This window comes from Tachypleus tridentatus, chromosome 10 (assembly GCF_004210375.1).
Source record: "Tachypleus tridentatus isolate NWPU-2018 chromosome 10, ASM421037v1, whole genome shotgun sequence".
NCBI classification, from domain to species: Eukaryota; Metazoa; Arthropoda; class Merostomata; order Xiphosura; family Limulidae; genus Tachypleus; species Tachypleus tridentatus.
This window is the reverse complement of record NC_134834.1, coordinates 49237566-49252330: the sequence shown is the minus strand read 5'-3', so window position 1 is coordinate 49252330 and position 14765 is coordinate 49237566. Positions and strand designations below refer to the sequence as shown.

Genomic DNA, 14765 nt, shown 5'->3' with positions numbered 1-14765 from the left:
TACTTTAAAGTTGGTGCCAAATTGCAGGACTTTTTCTCAAGGAATTTTGTTTTTTTTAGTTGGTATTCCTTATTGGAAATGCATGGTCCATCTGTATACCTTTAGTTATGAACAATTAAACATTGCATAAATTAAATAAAAAAAAATATTCATTAAGGAATGCAATTTTACATGAGGAAAATTAATCTTTTTTCAAGTTTTTCCTGGAGTGGATGTAATTTTATTTTATTACATCTGTCCCTGAGTTATTGTCCTTTGGTAGATGTAACTGCTTGTATTATTTTTAGTTCTTTTTTTTATTATAACACTTCAGTTGTTTCTTACCTAAGTATGTTATAGATAGAGAGACAGTTAAACTGTATTTAGATTTTACATTCATATTTTGGTTAATTATGCATTCCACATTTTCAAATCCATATCTGAGAAGTTTAATATTAAATGTTTAAAAAACAACCACAACTTCCCCTGCTTTGAAAGGTTTAAGTTACCAAATGTGGATAACAATGATTTTGCCATAGGCTAAGGTATCTTTGTTGTACATACCGTTCTATTACCAGTAGGTACCCGCTGATGTGTGTGTCTACATAAATAATCATTGGTAAAGAATTGTAAAGAGAAATAAAACACTGAAAATAAAATACAAGTGAAAAGGTAAAGACGTGAAACTACATGTACAACCAAAGGAAGATATTTTAAAATTATTCAACAAAGAGTTAAAATATGTGCATATTTTTATTTCTTAATTTTAAGCATTTGATTGCATTCTGTGTTGATAATATCTAGAGTTAGCGATATGTAGAGAAAAATGAAATATAAGCATTTACTTTAAAAACTTTTGATATTCATTTAGGTTTTAACAGATTATTCAAATGGAATTTGAAAACCATAAGACAAAAATATTTTTATACTGAAACAAAAATCACCTTGCAGGTGAACTATTCAGAAAGTGACCAGAAATAACATTAAATAATGAAATTTTATTAGAAATAGTAGAAAAATAAAATATTTTATTTTTCTCAAACTATACATGTACTTTTAAACAATTTTATCCATAATTTTAATATTTAAAAAAAAAGCTTAAAAGAGAATTATGTAATGTATTTCAGTCTGAGGTATGTCATCATTAAGGAGTTCAACTCATTTTGTGATTCACCAATTTAGAATTTTATACAAAAATCAATGCATTCTAGAATCACAAAATAAAAATACTTAAGATACACAGGCATATATTTATTTTATTAAATGTATCAAGATGTTACAATAAAACTGTTTTCAGATCATGTTTTATTCCAAGAAAACATTCTCAGGAGAGAGAAAATCTTTGATTTAAAAACAACTGGTGGCCAAATTTAAAAAGATTTAAAATGAGATTTTTTTTCATGTACATGTATTTTATTTATGTTTACAGTAACATCTAGTATGTAGGCCACAGTTGTAACTTTTTGTTACTTTCATGCATGCAAATATTCATACATGTTTAGAACATTTAATAAAATGGTTATGAGATTAAGGTGAAAATTCAAAAATTACAGAACTCCACCACTTTGTAAAACCTTTCTCTTCCATCGTTATCAAATGAAGTCTGAGTATATGTGTGATAAAATCATACTTCAGCAATTGAAAAATATATTAATATCAGAAAAATAAAACTGATACAAAACCTGCATCTCCAAGTTTTTGGAATTGACCTCAACAGTGTAAGGCCTAAAATACCAACTTCATCCTAATATAAATCCACTTTTGCATTAAAAGATGCTTGATTCAATGCATTGTAATCATGGTTACAGCTTTTTGGAATATTAATCTATGACATTAAATATTTCTTGTTCAGTTTGTTATACAGCACCACTATCAATTCCTAAGACTGTTCTCATTGATTATTTTAGTTTTGATCTACACAGTTAGTTTAGGTTTAGTCAGAAGTTCTTGCTACAAAATGTGTTTCTATCTCTTGCCTTTAGTTATTCAAAATGTGTACCTTTAGTCCCAGATTGCTATGTTACAGCATGATCACTTCAACGTGTCTAAGTTTAACATCTCAACAAATAACTGGAATTCAAACATGACATATAAACATCATATTTAAGGTAGAACTTAGAAATATTATGGTAGTGGTGTACAAAATTTACATCACTCTGTACATATATGCATATGTACATTTTTAATTTCAGTTTTTTTGTTACTTCATAATTTTGAAATAGAAAACTTTTTATATGATAGAAAGTTTATTGGACTTTAAATAACTCGTGTGTAAACTATTGTAATATAAAGCATTTTTAGCAACTTAGTACAATGAACACTTACAACTTCCTGTAATAATTCATTTACATAATTGTACATCCCTAATTTTCATCCAGTCCTCATTCAAAATTATAATCACTTCTCAGACACTGCTAATACAATAGTAATGCTATTAATAATGAAAGTTGTTATTATTGTGAAACCTTTTTACTTGTTAAACTTACATCCAATACTTTAGAAAAATAAAATCTGTATTAGCTGAAAATGACTTGTATCCTCTAGTCCTGTCATTTTCACCATCAAGTGCAAAAAAAAAAGCATCAACATCATTTCTCTAAATAACCTTAAATAAATCAAACAGATCTCCTCTAGTTTTTTCAAGAGAAAACAATTCCAGAGATCTCAACCTGTCCTCACATGACATTTCTATCCTAACACATGTACTAATGGTATATGCTTAATACTTCATTATTCAATGTTTTTCCCAAGTTAAGGAGCCCAATACAGAATACAATACTCAAAATGTAGCCTGACCAGTGACCTGCACAATGAAATTACTACCTCCTAAACTTGTATTTAATATTAATTTGTTGAATGTCAGTCTTTTAAAGTAACACAATAAAAAATATCATTCCTCCGTCAACAATACTTATTCATGTTTGAAATTAAAAATCTTACAAATAGACCCTTAGTAAGTTATTGTTTTGGGTTATATAATTTAAGACAACTAAATTAAAAAAAAAAACAATATAGCCTATTAGTACAATGTATTACAACTAATAATACAAATATAGTACTATCAGCAATAGTAATACATTACTATTATTAACCAAAATACATCCTAGGGCCCTAGGCCTAGTACTTGTAATAGTAAGAGACAGGCGCAACAGAAGTCTCAAACATTTTGGATAGATATTCGTCACTGGTACTTATATCACAACTTACATGAGTTCTTTGGAATTAATTGTGGTTTATGTGATGGATTTTACTTACTGGAAAATGGTATTTTTTCCAACATAATTTTATCTCCTTGACGTTCGCCATGGAACAATAACATTCAACGCCATTTGCAATACGAACAACGCGCATGCTCCACAATAAGTGGGACGATGAGCAGCAGAAACATTTCCACCAGATGGCATAGCCGCTTTATGTTTTTTATATAGGCGTGTCTTTCGTTCCTTTCTAACAGAATACGGACATCATAAAAGCCAAGATCTAATAATACTGTAAATTGTTCATATTGTCACATGGCTCCGCCTCCATAATACAGAAGCAGTTTACAAAAGAAGACACCTACTTTCGCAAATTTAGAATAAACAAATTTTTAAAAAATTAACCAGGAAAACCGTAGGTTATGTTTGGGAATAGTTCTTTGTCTAAGTTATTTGAATTTTAGCACTTCCAAAAGTTCTTTCAAAATGAAATAAATACAAAATTTTTGATAAGGCATTAAGAAATATATTTAGTGATTTTATATATGCTTAAGTATAAATGTAAGTTTAGAGACATAATTTACAATTATCCGTGCCTTCTGGTGATAATTAAATAAAGAAAATGCTTCACGAAAAGACAAGCAAATAAAATTCCCTAAAGACCTAAAGCAAGAGTAGAGTTACAATAATAATGTACAAAAAGATAGCCATGCCGAATATTCAGCATGCACAAGGCTCGATATCATAAAGAGTGTATTTCTCATAAATATTTTGAAGATTATAGAAGGTATATTGTATTCAGACACCTACTGTCCAGCAAAAACTAAAATTATCCCCCTAGCCTTGTCACACCAAACATGCTCGTTGTGGGGGCATTATAATGTAATTGTCAATCTTACTATTCGTTGGTAAAAGTGTAGCCCAAAAGTTGGCGGTGAGTGGCGATAACTAGCTGCTTTCCCTCTAATCTTAAACTGCTAAAGTAGGAGCGGCTAGCAGAGATAGCCCTCGTATAGGTATGCGCAAAATTAAAAACAAAAAACATATATATGTGCAGAAAGATGCTGCTACTGACATAGATTTTCGCTTGAGTCTGGTCTCATTAGTTCAACATTCAAAGCATCAACTGAAACATCTTTTATGATATATTATGCTGTTCTGTGACTTTATTCAAATGTAGTTGATTTTAAATGTTTTATCGTAAATGTTGTGAGTGTACGTCTTTTCACTATAAGTTTGAACCATTTTAGAGATTTTAGCAACAAGATTAATCCATAGTGTCACTGCGAAATTGAAAGCTCCGAAACTACCTGAAAAAGAAGGAGGAATATATGCTTATGGCTTGTGCCATTTTTTTTATTCCATATCTTTAACAGTACACTATGGTAATATAAAGTCGAATAACATAATTATCTGCTAAAATAGAACAAAAGACAGCAAAACGTCTGTATCACCACAGTCTTAGTAGTTTAGATTATTTATTACTTGACACTAATGACCTACATTTTTAATTAGACATAACTAGATGAATAAAACAGAACCAGCCTCAGGGATACTTAGAACGATGAGAAATATTTCTGTAAAAATGTACACAAAATACTTCAAAGTGTTTTCTGATTAGTGAAACATAACTCCTAACCAAACAAAAAGAAGAAACTAATTAATGGAATGGTAAATTACCTTGTTTATTTATTGCTAAATGCAACGGACTATTTTTGTTATGCCAACTACAGATATTGCAACCCAAATTTTAGGTTATAAGCTTACAGACTTCCACTAAGTCACTGGGAGCAGGCCCGGCATGGCCAAGCGTGTTTAGGTGTGCGACTCGTAATCTGAGGGTCGCGAGTTCGCAACCCCGTCGCGCCAAACATGCTCGCCCTTTCAGCCGTGGGGGCGTTATAATGTGACGGTCAATCCCACTATTCGTTGGTAAAAGAGTAGCCCAAGAGTTGGCGGTGGGTGGTGATGACTAGCTGCCTTCCCTCTAGTCTTACACTGCTAAATTAGGGACGGCTAGCACAGATAGCCCTAGAGTAGCTTTGTGCGAAATTCAAAACAAACAAACAAACACTGGGAGCATGATGAATGAAGAATAATATAAAGAAATTGATGAGGTAAGCCTAAAGTAACAGACATAAAATGTTAACTTAATCTGAGATTCAGTAAACCTAAACTCTCAACTGATGATCTTCCATGAGTGTTTTATTTACACTTTTTAAGCTTACGAAATTTCTTTATTTGAACCGGAAGAAATGTGCCTATGATGATTAAAACAATAGAGGGAAGCACTGTGATCAATAATATAATTAATTAAGAACTTCTGCTCGAATGCAAAATAAATCACAACATAAAGTAAATATACATTAAAAATTCAATTGTATGTGATGAACTAATTAGAATTAATAAATTCACAAAACTTAAACATGTACAAATCAGCTTACGATAAAATGGAGTGTGCCTGTGGTGCTAAAGCTCATAAAACCAGATTTCATCAAGGTAATTTGGTATAGCTGAACAATTATCGTTATAATAAAATACAACCTTCAAAGTTAAGCGGACCATGCACACATCACACTAAAAATAGTCAATATTTTGGATTATATAATCCACAATAACAAGTAATCCGAACCAAAGATCATTTACTGTGATTATATTTGGTAACATATTGTTGAAAGAACATACTAATGTAGCCTCAGCAAATAATTTGCAAGTGAAAAGTCCGCCTGTTGAGGAGCCTAAGGTTTCTGTCTAGACTACTTTTAGAGAATCATCAAGAATGAAGCTGCCAGTGGATTCACTCAATCATCTAATCAGAAATAACCCCTCCTTTCCCAACAATGACAGGAAGGCCACTGTATCAAAGGTATTGGTAGAAAAATGTACCAAAACACTTAGTAAATAGACATTTGAATGTAGTATTTTATTTCTTATATTAAGATTGTTGAAGGTACAGCGTGCATGACGTTAAAGTTAAGTAAATTTGTGGGAGTAGGTTTAGAATGTTCTAGATGATGCCATGATAATTTAGTGATTTGCAAAGTATATAGCTACAAGGCGAGATAATTACTACAGGAGTCAATGTTTCGCTTCCAGTTAGGAGTAAGCAATGAATGACTATTTAGTCAGTCAGTTTAGTTTTATGAAATATTAAGTTTTTAGTGAAATATTTGTATCTGTGTTAGTTATTGTGAATATTAAATTACTTGATCGATCAACCATGAAATTATGGAAGCAAATTAATTTTTGTTATAGTCTTAGTACAATTTAAGTTAGCATTTATTTGAACGTCATTTGCAGACTTAAGCCAACAAAAATACAAGTTACAGAAACTGCACAAACTTGTGAAGCCTTAAAGATGGAATAAACTAATCTCTTATCGTTACGTGTATGGACTTTAAGATTTATTTCAGCGAATAATTTCAAAATAACCCGCCTAACAGTACATTTTTTTTCAAGATGTACAACAAAAATACTTGACTAAATAATATTACATTAAGTTTTGCTTCAAAGTACATATTATACAATATGGCATAATATTATAAGCATATAATGTAATATTGTCATATCGTAACACATTGCACTGGTCCTGGTAATACTAATTTCCAATCTGTAAATCTATTCTAATATTATTTATACAATAATGTAAATATTGTTCGACAGTTTACATCATCATTCATTATGAACTCAACTTTAGTATTTTATGATACGTTTTCCGCATTTATATAATTCAAATAGCCCCCCAGTTGCTCAGCGGTATGTCTGCGGACTTACAACGCTAAAATCCGGGTTTCGATACCCGTGGTGGGCAGAGCACAGATAGCCCATTGTGTAACTTTGTGCTTAATTCAAAACAACAACAATAATTCAAATAATTATTTGAACTGTTATTAATATGTTATATAACAAATACGAAGCCCAAATCAATATGTGATTTTGAGATAACATATATTTTTCTTCTAAAATATGACACAACATTTTGTTATTATTTTATACGTACTTGAATAGATAAACGTTGGTTATATACTACTCCCACTTTAGCACGATTTCACGTAACAATGACGTAGAAGGCGCTCTATAATACAACGGCATAATAGAAACGGTACATGCGAGAGCACAAAACGAACATTCGTTTGATATTTTACGTACAATTACAGAAACGACCTATACAGGGGAAAGAGATGAACTGTGATTCGGTAGTTATTTTGAATTTCTTGTCTTGTTAATCACTCCATACAAAAGCACAGAATGAAATATAGTTTAGTAGCTAGTCTATATAGGAGCATAAGTGGAACTATTTTTAATCGGAATACAAGAGAAGAGTTGGTTTGAATGGCGTTTCAATTTCGCATATGTGCACAAAGTGATATCTGAAACATACCAAGTAATTCTTTACCTTTGAAGTTTAGCAAAGTTAACGTTTACTTGTTCGAGAAAGTTCTATTATTAAATCATATTGGTTTATGTATAGCACATACTTAACCAGATATGAACTATACTGTTCTTATACTAGTGCAGACATTCATTGTTATTGGTCATTCTCTTTGGTATTTCTGGATATTTCGATGTTTGCTATTATATAATAATTTCATTATGCTTGTACTAATTGGTTTCTGATCATATATAATGTGTAAATATATAGAAATTCTGAAGTCTATATCTTCTCCTTTTTTTCTTAAAAGGAGCGATCAGGTTTATTGATTCAGTTTTGATCAACTTTAGATTCTGAATCTCCCCTAAACATTTTTTACTTCAAAGATATCTATGCGTGTTTAGAACAATATAACTGGTGTGTTAAATTGACAACGTTGGAAAAAAATTATTTATTTGAAAACGACGTTCCGTGCAGCTATCCTTCATCAGTTCTCTTCAATACAATATTTAAAGAGACCACAGAAAATGCTATTGGATTAAATTATAACTGTTTGAAAGCTAAAGGAATTTCTTCTATGGCAAGACGCAAACTGACCTCAATCATAAAAATACTGTTGGTAAAAATCACGATACCTCTCCTGGCAAATATATCATTGACACTATTTTGAAACGAGAGGTTTTAGGTCACGATAAACCTTTATTATTTTTTGTTGTCATGTGTTTATATTATTTACAGCTAGAAGTGATGACTGCTTTAATATGTCCAGCATAGCCAGGTGATTAAGGCATGCGACTCGTAATCTGAGAGTTGTGGGTTCAAATCCCCGTCACACTAAACATGCTCACCCTTTAAGCTGTGGGTGCGTTATAATGTGATGTGGCTGAAAGAGTAGCCCAAAAGTTGGCAGTGGGTGGTGATGACTAGCTGCCTTCCCTCTAGTCTTACATTGCTAAATTAGGGACGGCTAGTGCAGGTAGCCCTCGTGTAGCTTTGCGCGAAATTAAAAAACAAAGTGGTTCAATTGGCAAAATAAAGTATCCCGACAAATGTGTTAATAAATATAAAACAACATTAAATTAATAATACATGTACGAAATAAAATATACCGATATATATCTGTAAGACAAAATGAAGTATTTTAATGCTGTTTTTTAAAAGTGTTTCACAACAAAGTGTTGGGAATTTCACATGTTAAAAATGATAGATAACTTAAATTATATTAACATCTTAAGCAGCAAACTGTCCATGTGTTTTACGTAGCTGTGCTGAATATTTCCACTATAAGAAGGAAGTAGTCTGAAAAAAAAAAATCAATGATAGCATGTAATCTTAAAAAGATACCCCCTAGTGGCTCAGCGGTATGTCTGCGGACTTACACGCTAAAATTCGGGTTTCGATACCTGTGGTGGGCAGAGCACAGATAACCCATTGTGTAGCTTTGTGCTTAATTCAAAACAACAACAATCTTAAAAAGTGCTAATTCTTTTTAGTGATCACATATTTTTTGATGAAGAGACATAGTTGAGTTTATTGGTTAATAGATGGCAGAAAAGTAGTATTAAGCCTCAGTATCTGGACCTAGCTTTGAAAGTTGGTGGTTTGGACTATATGTTATACACTGCACACATATTCAGTAATTTACTATAAAGTATTGATACATATATACATGTATGTATGAGCTATTATGCTTAATGTAAATACATATACGTGTGGCATTACACTGTACGATGATGTCACATAAAATATTTTAATGTATCATACATCAAATAGATGAACAATGTATAATAAAATATCAATGCATGAAGCAGCACTGTGATTACTAGCTTTTGACACATCAAGGGAAAATTTAATGTACCTAATATTTTTATTGGTCTGGAGTTAGAATACATTTGGTTCACAGATCTATAATATTCTTGAGCTCGTTGATTTTTCAGTGGTAGATGAAAGTAAATAGTCAGCTAACATTACCTCAAAGAAAAACAAGGTTTTACCCAATATGTTCATTACAGCTAATGTTAAATATGTACATATTAGCAGAATGTATCTAAAGAAAGTAAACCTGCTGATAATCATCTTACACGTCAAAACAGAGTAAACATGGTGCGTTAGATTTTTCTATTGGTTTCAAGATAATGTTTTCCATCGTTTGAATTGAAATTAAAATATTGTCAGAAGTTATATGATTTAGCCAAATGTAGCTAAGATTGATGTGGTAAAAGATTATTATAATCAGCAGGTAGCATCCAGCGCTTATAAAGATACCAACCTGGTATCAGCTACTGATATAAGGACATAACATCAAAAGTTCTCACCTATATTCTCCAGTTGTATTTGATCAATGTGGAATATTTACGTGTTTCTCAGCAGTAATCATACTGGCTACGGAGTCTGGAAGTGTGGCACTATACTGGCTAAGTCATAGGACCAACATATTATCTGTTGAACTGCGACAATCACGCATGCTTAGGCAATAATTTATAAACGTATATAAGTTTAAGGAAATAGGCCCTTAAAATAATGCTGTTTTAACGCTCAATATCTACAATTTTTTTATAAAGGAAGTTATAGTTGAATTTATCAAATCTTTAAATTTTGCTCGTTGAATTTACCTCTGATCTATCAGAACGCAGATTATCCAGATGTTATCAGTTTTGAGCTTAGCTGTATAAGACCGAATTCTAGAAGTTTCCTGGTATTTAGAATTTTTAGTAAGCTTTACAAAAATTTCAGTATTGCTAGGAATTCTGTAATCATAATGGAAGACCAACATGTTTTATCTTTATTAAAGTTTTCCTTAAGGTATTAAATATTTGAGAAGCTACATTAGACATGAAAATAACTAGTGAGGAGCCATTGAAGGTGAATCTTCTGCTGATAACAACTTCCACTGTTCCAATCAAAACTTCCATCATCACTGTCTCACAGCACATCTTTCAAGCCATCCAGCTAGAGATATCGGTAGATCGACAAACTCTTGACTTGCCGCTTGGTGCAATCATGACCATTCAGAAAGCAATCTGCAGGCCTTCTACCTTATGCAATCACTCTACCAGCTTCTCACCCTTCCTGATCAAAGACTACCAATCGCACACCAGAGATAATGAAAAATATAATATTTTCTTGAATATTGTTCTAATAAACACCACAAGGTCAATGTTCATAATTTTTTTCTCAAGCACATAGTTAAGTGAAAGGTGTTTATAAAAGGCTGTGCACGTAGTATCTGACATGTAATGAAGAGAAGTACGTCTCCACATTATATGTCTACTTAAACTCATTGACTTTTATGTCTTTGGGTTGCTCTAAAAGGGATTTCAGTGTGTGGATTTGAAAATTACGTAAAAAGAAGGTGACAGCACTGACACCAGTGTATTGCACAAAAGTCTTCTGCAATGGAAACTGTACTGAATAGAAAACGTTCACAACATGAATTATCACTTGAAATACCATCAGCGTTAGAAAAAAGGGTTGTAAGACTTGAATACAACCATCTTTATATCATTATCATGAATCATAGTCGCTCCTATATACTGAATAATTGTATCATGAGTTTATTGTAACAGCTCTCTGTTTTCTATGAACGATAGTAAAATTACACGTTGCTTTTGAGAATAAGTAACTGGTGTTTTATTAGTTTAGTAAAAATTGTTTATTTGTTTAATTTTTCACATATATATAAAAGAGATTAACTATCTAACAGATCCTGCAGTAAATTTTGATTCTCGTGAAATGTCCTATAATCACTAAAAACATTTACCTTACAAAGTGAAATCCAAAGAGTTAAATTAAACTTAGGTTTAGGACAGAAAGAATGAAAGTAAAGCATTTCACTATATGTTTTCAAAAAAATGTTAAAAATAAATACAAACTTGAAGCAATGCTTTGACCTTTTTGCTGTTATTATTTGGAAGCGAAAAATGCGTAGGTAAGTAAAACGACACATAAGGCCAAAAATGATAAACAATTTTATCTAACAACTAGCAGACTAGATATTAGGTTGTCTAGAAATAGATGTTATTTTTTAACTGTGAAGTTTGGAAAAGTATAAACCAGCGTTGTGAAACATGCATTAATGAAAGTAAGCACCATTTGCTTCAACATGTTTACCTACGTGTAACGATGCTGTTTATGTCCCTGTTGTAGAAATCAGTTTCTATAGCCGATGAACTCCCTGAAAGCTTCTCCTGCAGCTGCTTGGTTTTTAAAGCGTTTGTTTTTCAAAATGTTATCAAAATGCTTGAAAAAATGTGGGGAAAAGGTCAGTGGAATAAGGTGAATGAAAGAAAACCTTGATTCCCAATTCCTTCGATTTTTAGAGCGTCATCCTTGATAGGTCTCATAATGCCGATTTTGTTGATCTTTAGTCAGCTCATGAGGAACCCACTTATCCAAATTTTTCGTCTTTCCAATCACACTCAGGTGGATGGCAATGCTTGATTTGCTTGTGCCTAGCTTTTCTGCAAGCTCACGTACTGTTGTGTAAGGGTCTGTCTCAACTGCTTCCCTTAATGTGTTTTCATCTAAGGATGGCTTCCTTCCACGACCTTCGTGGTCTTCAAGATTTTCATCACCGTATAGAAACCTTTAGAACCAACACTGAACTGTACGTTCAGTAACAGATCCATGGCCGAATGCCTGACTGATATTCCGTGTACTTTCGGTAGCTTTTCGTCCTAGTTTGAAGTTCTAGAGGAAAATCAGATAAAAGTCCTTCTTGTCCATGCTGCCTTGGTGGTTGCGAAACTTACTCTGAGTACAGTTGAAACAGCAGACAATAAAGACACCTTCTAAGCGACAAACGTTGGATTAAACCAACCAACGATAAGTTATTCAATATTCAGCTGCTAAATGTCATTGTGAGAATTCCGACATTTATTTCTGGACAACCTAATAATTAGCAATATTTATAACTTTATGATAATCTGGAGAAATGTATTTAATTGTAATTGTTGTGAGATATAAATGTTAAAAGAAGACAAGTAAAAAACGCAATATCACTCCTAAAAACAAATGAACAAAGACGAATTTGATACAAGAAGTAACCTGTTGTGGCTTACACTGTATATTAGCTTGTAAGTCCCAGAGAGCCATTCATTCTACTAAAAATTGAAAACATCTTGTGCTATGTTTTATTATATACTAATTAATCTGTTGTCGGGAGAATTATTTCAAATTGTTTGTTTGAAATAACAGCAAAAAACCCACTCGGCTTAATGATAATAATTTACTTCTAAACTTTCAAATTCTACAAGTTAGTTAATGTTTACTGCTGGGTCTAAGTCTACAACAGGTGCTAATAAAACAGTTTCATTTAGTAACTAATAAAATAGGTCATTTTATTATATCTCAATATTTCCAGAACTGAGCTAAGAACAAAGAATAATATTAACCCAGTAAATAATCGTCGTCTACTTAATAGAAAGTTGCTGTTGGGGGTTCAACAGTCAGTTTTAGTGCTTGTGAGGCCGAAGTTTGAGCTTCGGTTCTCGCGACTGACAAAGCACGAATAACATATTTCATAAGTTTTAGCGTGACATCAAACAAAACCAGTCTAGCGTAAGTCCAGCTTTAATTGAACTCAAGCCACTTCCTACACTTTCAAGAAAACTCTAAACGTCAGGTCACGTGCTGTGCTTATGATGTAATGAGTTTGTTTGTTGAACTTCGCACAAAGCTATTAGAAGGCTATGTGTGCTATCTGTTCCTAATTTAGAAATGAAAGACAAGAGGGAAAATATATAGTCTTAGTTTGTTTGTTTTGTTTGTTTGGGAATTTCGCACAAAGCTACTCGAGGGCTATCTGTGCTAGCCGTCCCTAATTTAGCAGTGTAAGACTAGAAATATCTAGTCAACACCATTCACAGACAACGTTTAGACTACTATTCGCCGTCATAATAGAGTGCCTCTACAACTGAAATGGCTAGCGTGTTCGGTTATAGGATTCAAACTCACGGTCCGCAGATTGCAATTCGAGTGCCCTAATCACAAAAACATGCCAAGACTATTACTGCATAAAATCTTGTTTTCTTTTCCCAAACAATGCAAGCATTTTAAATTTAAAAAAAAACAAATTTAAAATCTAGTCCTGGTGTATATGTGAAGGCGTAAACTTCTCAATAGAAGCTTGGCATGACCAGGTGGTTAAGGCACTCGACTCGTAATCCGAGAGTTGCAGGTTCGAATTCCCGTCACACCAAACATGCTTGCTCTATGAGTCGGGGGAGCATTATAATGTTATGATCAATCCCACTATTCGTTGGTAAAAAGGTAATCCAAGAGTTGGCGATGGGTGGTGATGACTAGCTGCCTTCTCTCTGGTTTTAAACTGCTAAATTAGGGACGGCTAGCGCAGATAGCTCTTATGTAGCTGCAAACAGCAGCAAAAAATAAATCTGTATTGTTCGTCTCGAGTTTCCTCTAAGGACCAGTGTGTTTTATTTGAAGAGTTTAGGCTTTGTTCATAGAAATGATATATGTTGTAACATTCTGGCTGTAGAACTACGTAATACAACTAAAGATCCGAAGCAGTGCCAGGATTTGTCTTTAAAGATAATTCGTTGATTAGCTTTAATAAATATTCAAAAGCTCTGATTGAAGTGATTTTAAGATTTTTACGTCAAGCTGTAAGATCTGACTGATGACTTAAAATTATTCCAACAACTTTTGTAAGATAAAAATTACTATGTAAAGCTGTTGCTAGAATGTTGTAGTTTCAAGTTCGAAATCAGACGTGATATTAAAATATGTCGGTAGATCTAATCGAGCCCTGCCTAACTAACTGTTTCGGGCTTCATCTGTTGAGGTAATTTGGTTATAAAGTGTGCAAAAGAGCAAACAATTTTTCTCTCTCATGAGTTGATTTGACGTGAGTCATGACGAAAGACTGGAGCTGTTGTTAAAGTTTGTCAGAAGGGTCCGGTCTCATTACAGTCGAATATTAAAAGCGATACGATATAAACTGTCATTAAAAACTTAATACACTGTATAACGTTCGTCTGTAGCGTTTCGTGTATCGAATTATTACGTTTCTCTGATATTATTTTTGACTTGGATATTTATTTTATATAATATTTAGCAAACAATTCATACTAGTACAGGCTGGGGTTGGTTATCCGTGTACTAGTAAACCCTTGGGTTGGTGACATGCACTACAAAACACTTAAGACGGTGACTCGTATTACTGCACCCTTAAACTATTGATTGCACTTGTATTC

The 14765-nt window shown here is 32.6% G+C and overlaps 1 protein-coding gene across 7 annotated transcripts in view; it reads right to left on the bottom strand.

Annotated features, from left to right (window-relative positions):
• LOC143229227 (uncharacterized) overlaps positions 1-3373 on the bottom strand; it is a 72274-nt gene extending 68901 nt beyond the window's left edge. For 3 of the 7 annotated variants that reach the window (XM_076461234.1, XM_076461239.1, XM_076461236.1), the window contains exon 1: positions 3235-3373. In XM_076461234.1, coding sequence (XP_076317349.1) covers positions 3235-3298 — 64 coding nt within the window. In that variant the 5' untranslated portion in view covers positions 3299-3373. The remainder of the gene's footprint in view (positions 1-3234) is intronic. The other 4 variants (XM_076461240.1, XM_076461237.1, XM_076461238.1 and 1 more) reach the window with 3 other exon arrangements.
• Between the last annotated feature and the right edge of the window lie 11392 nt (positions 3374-14765).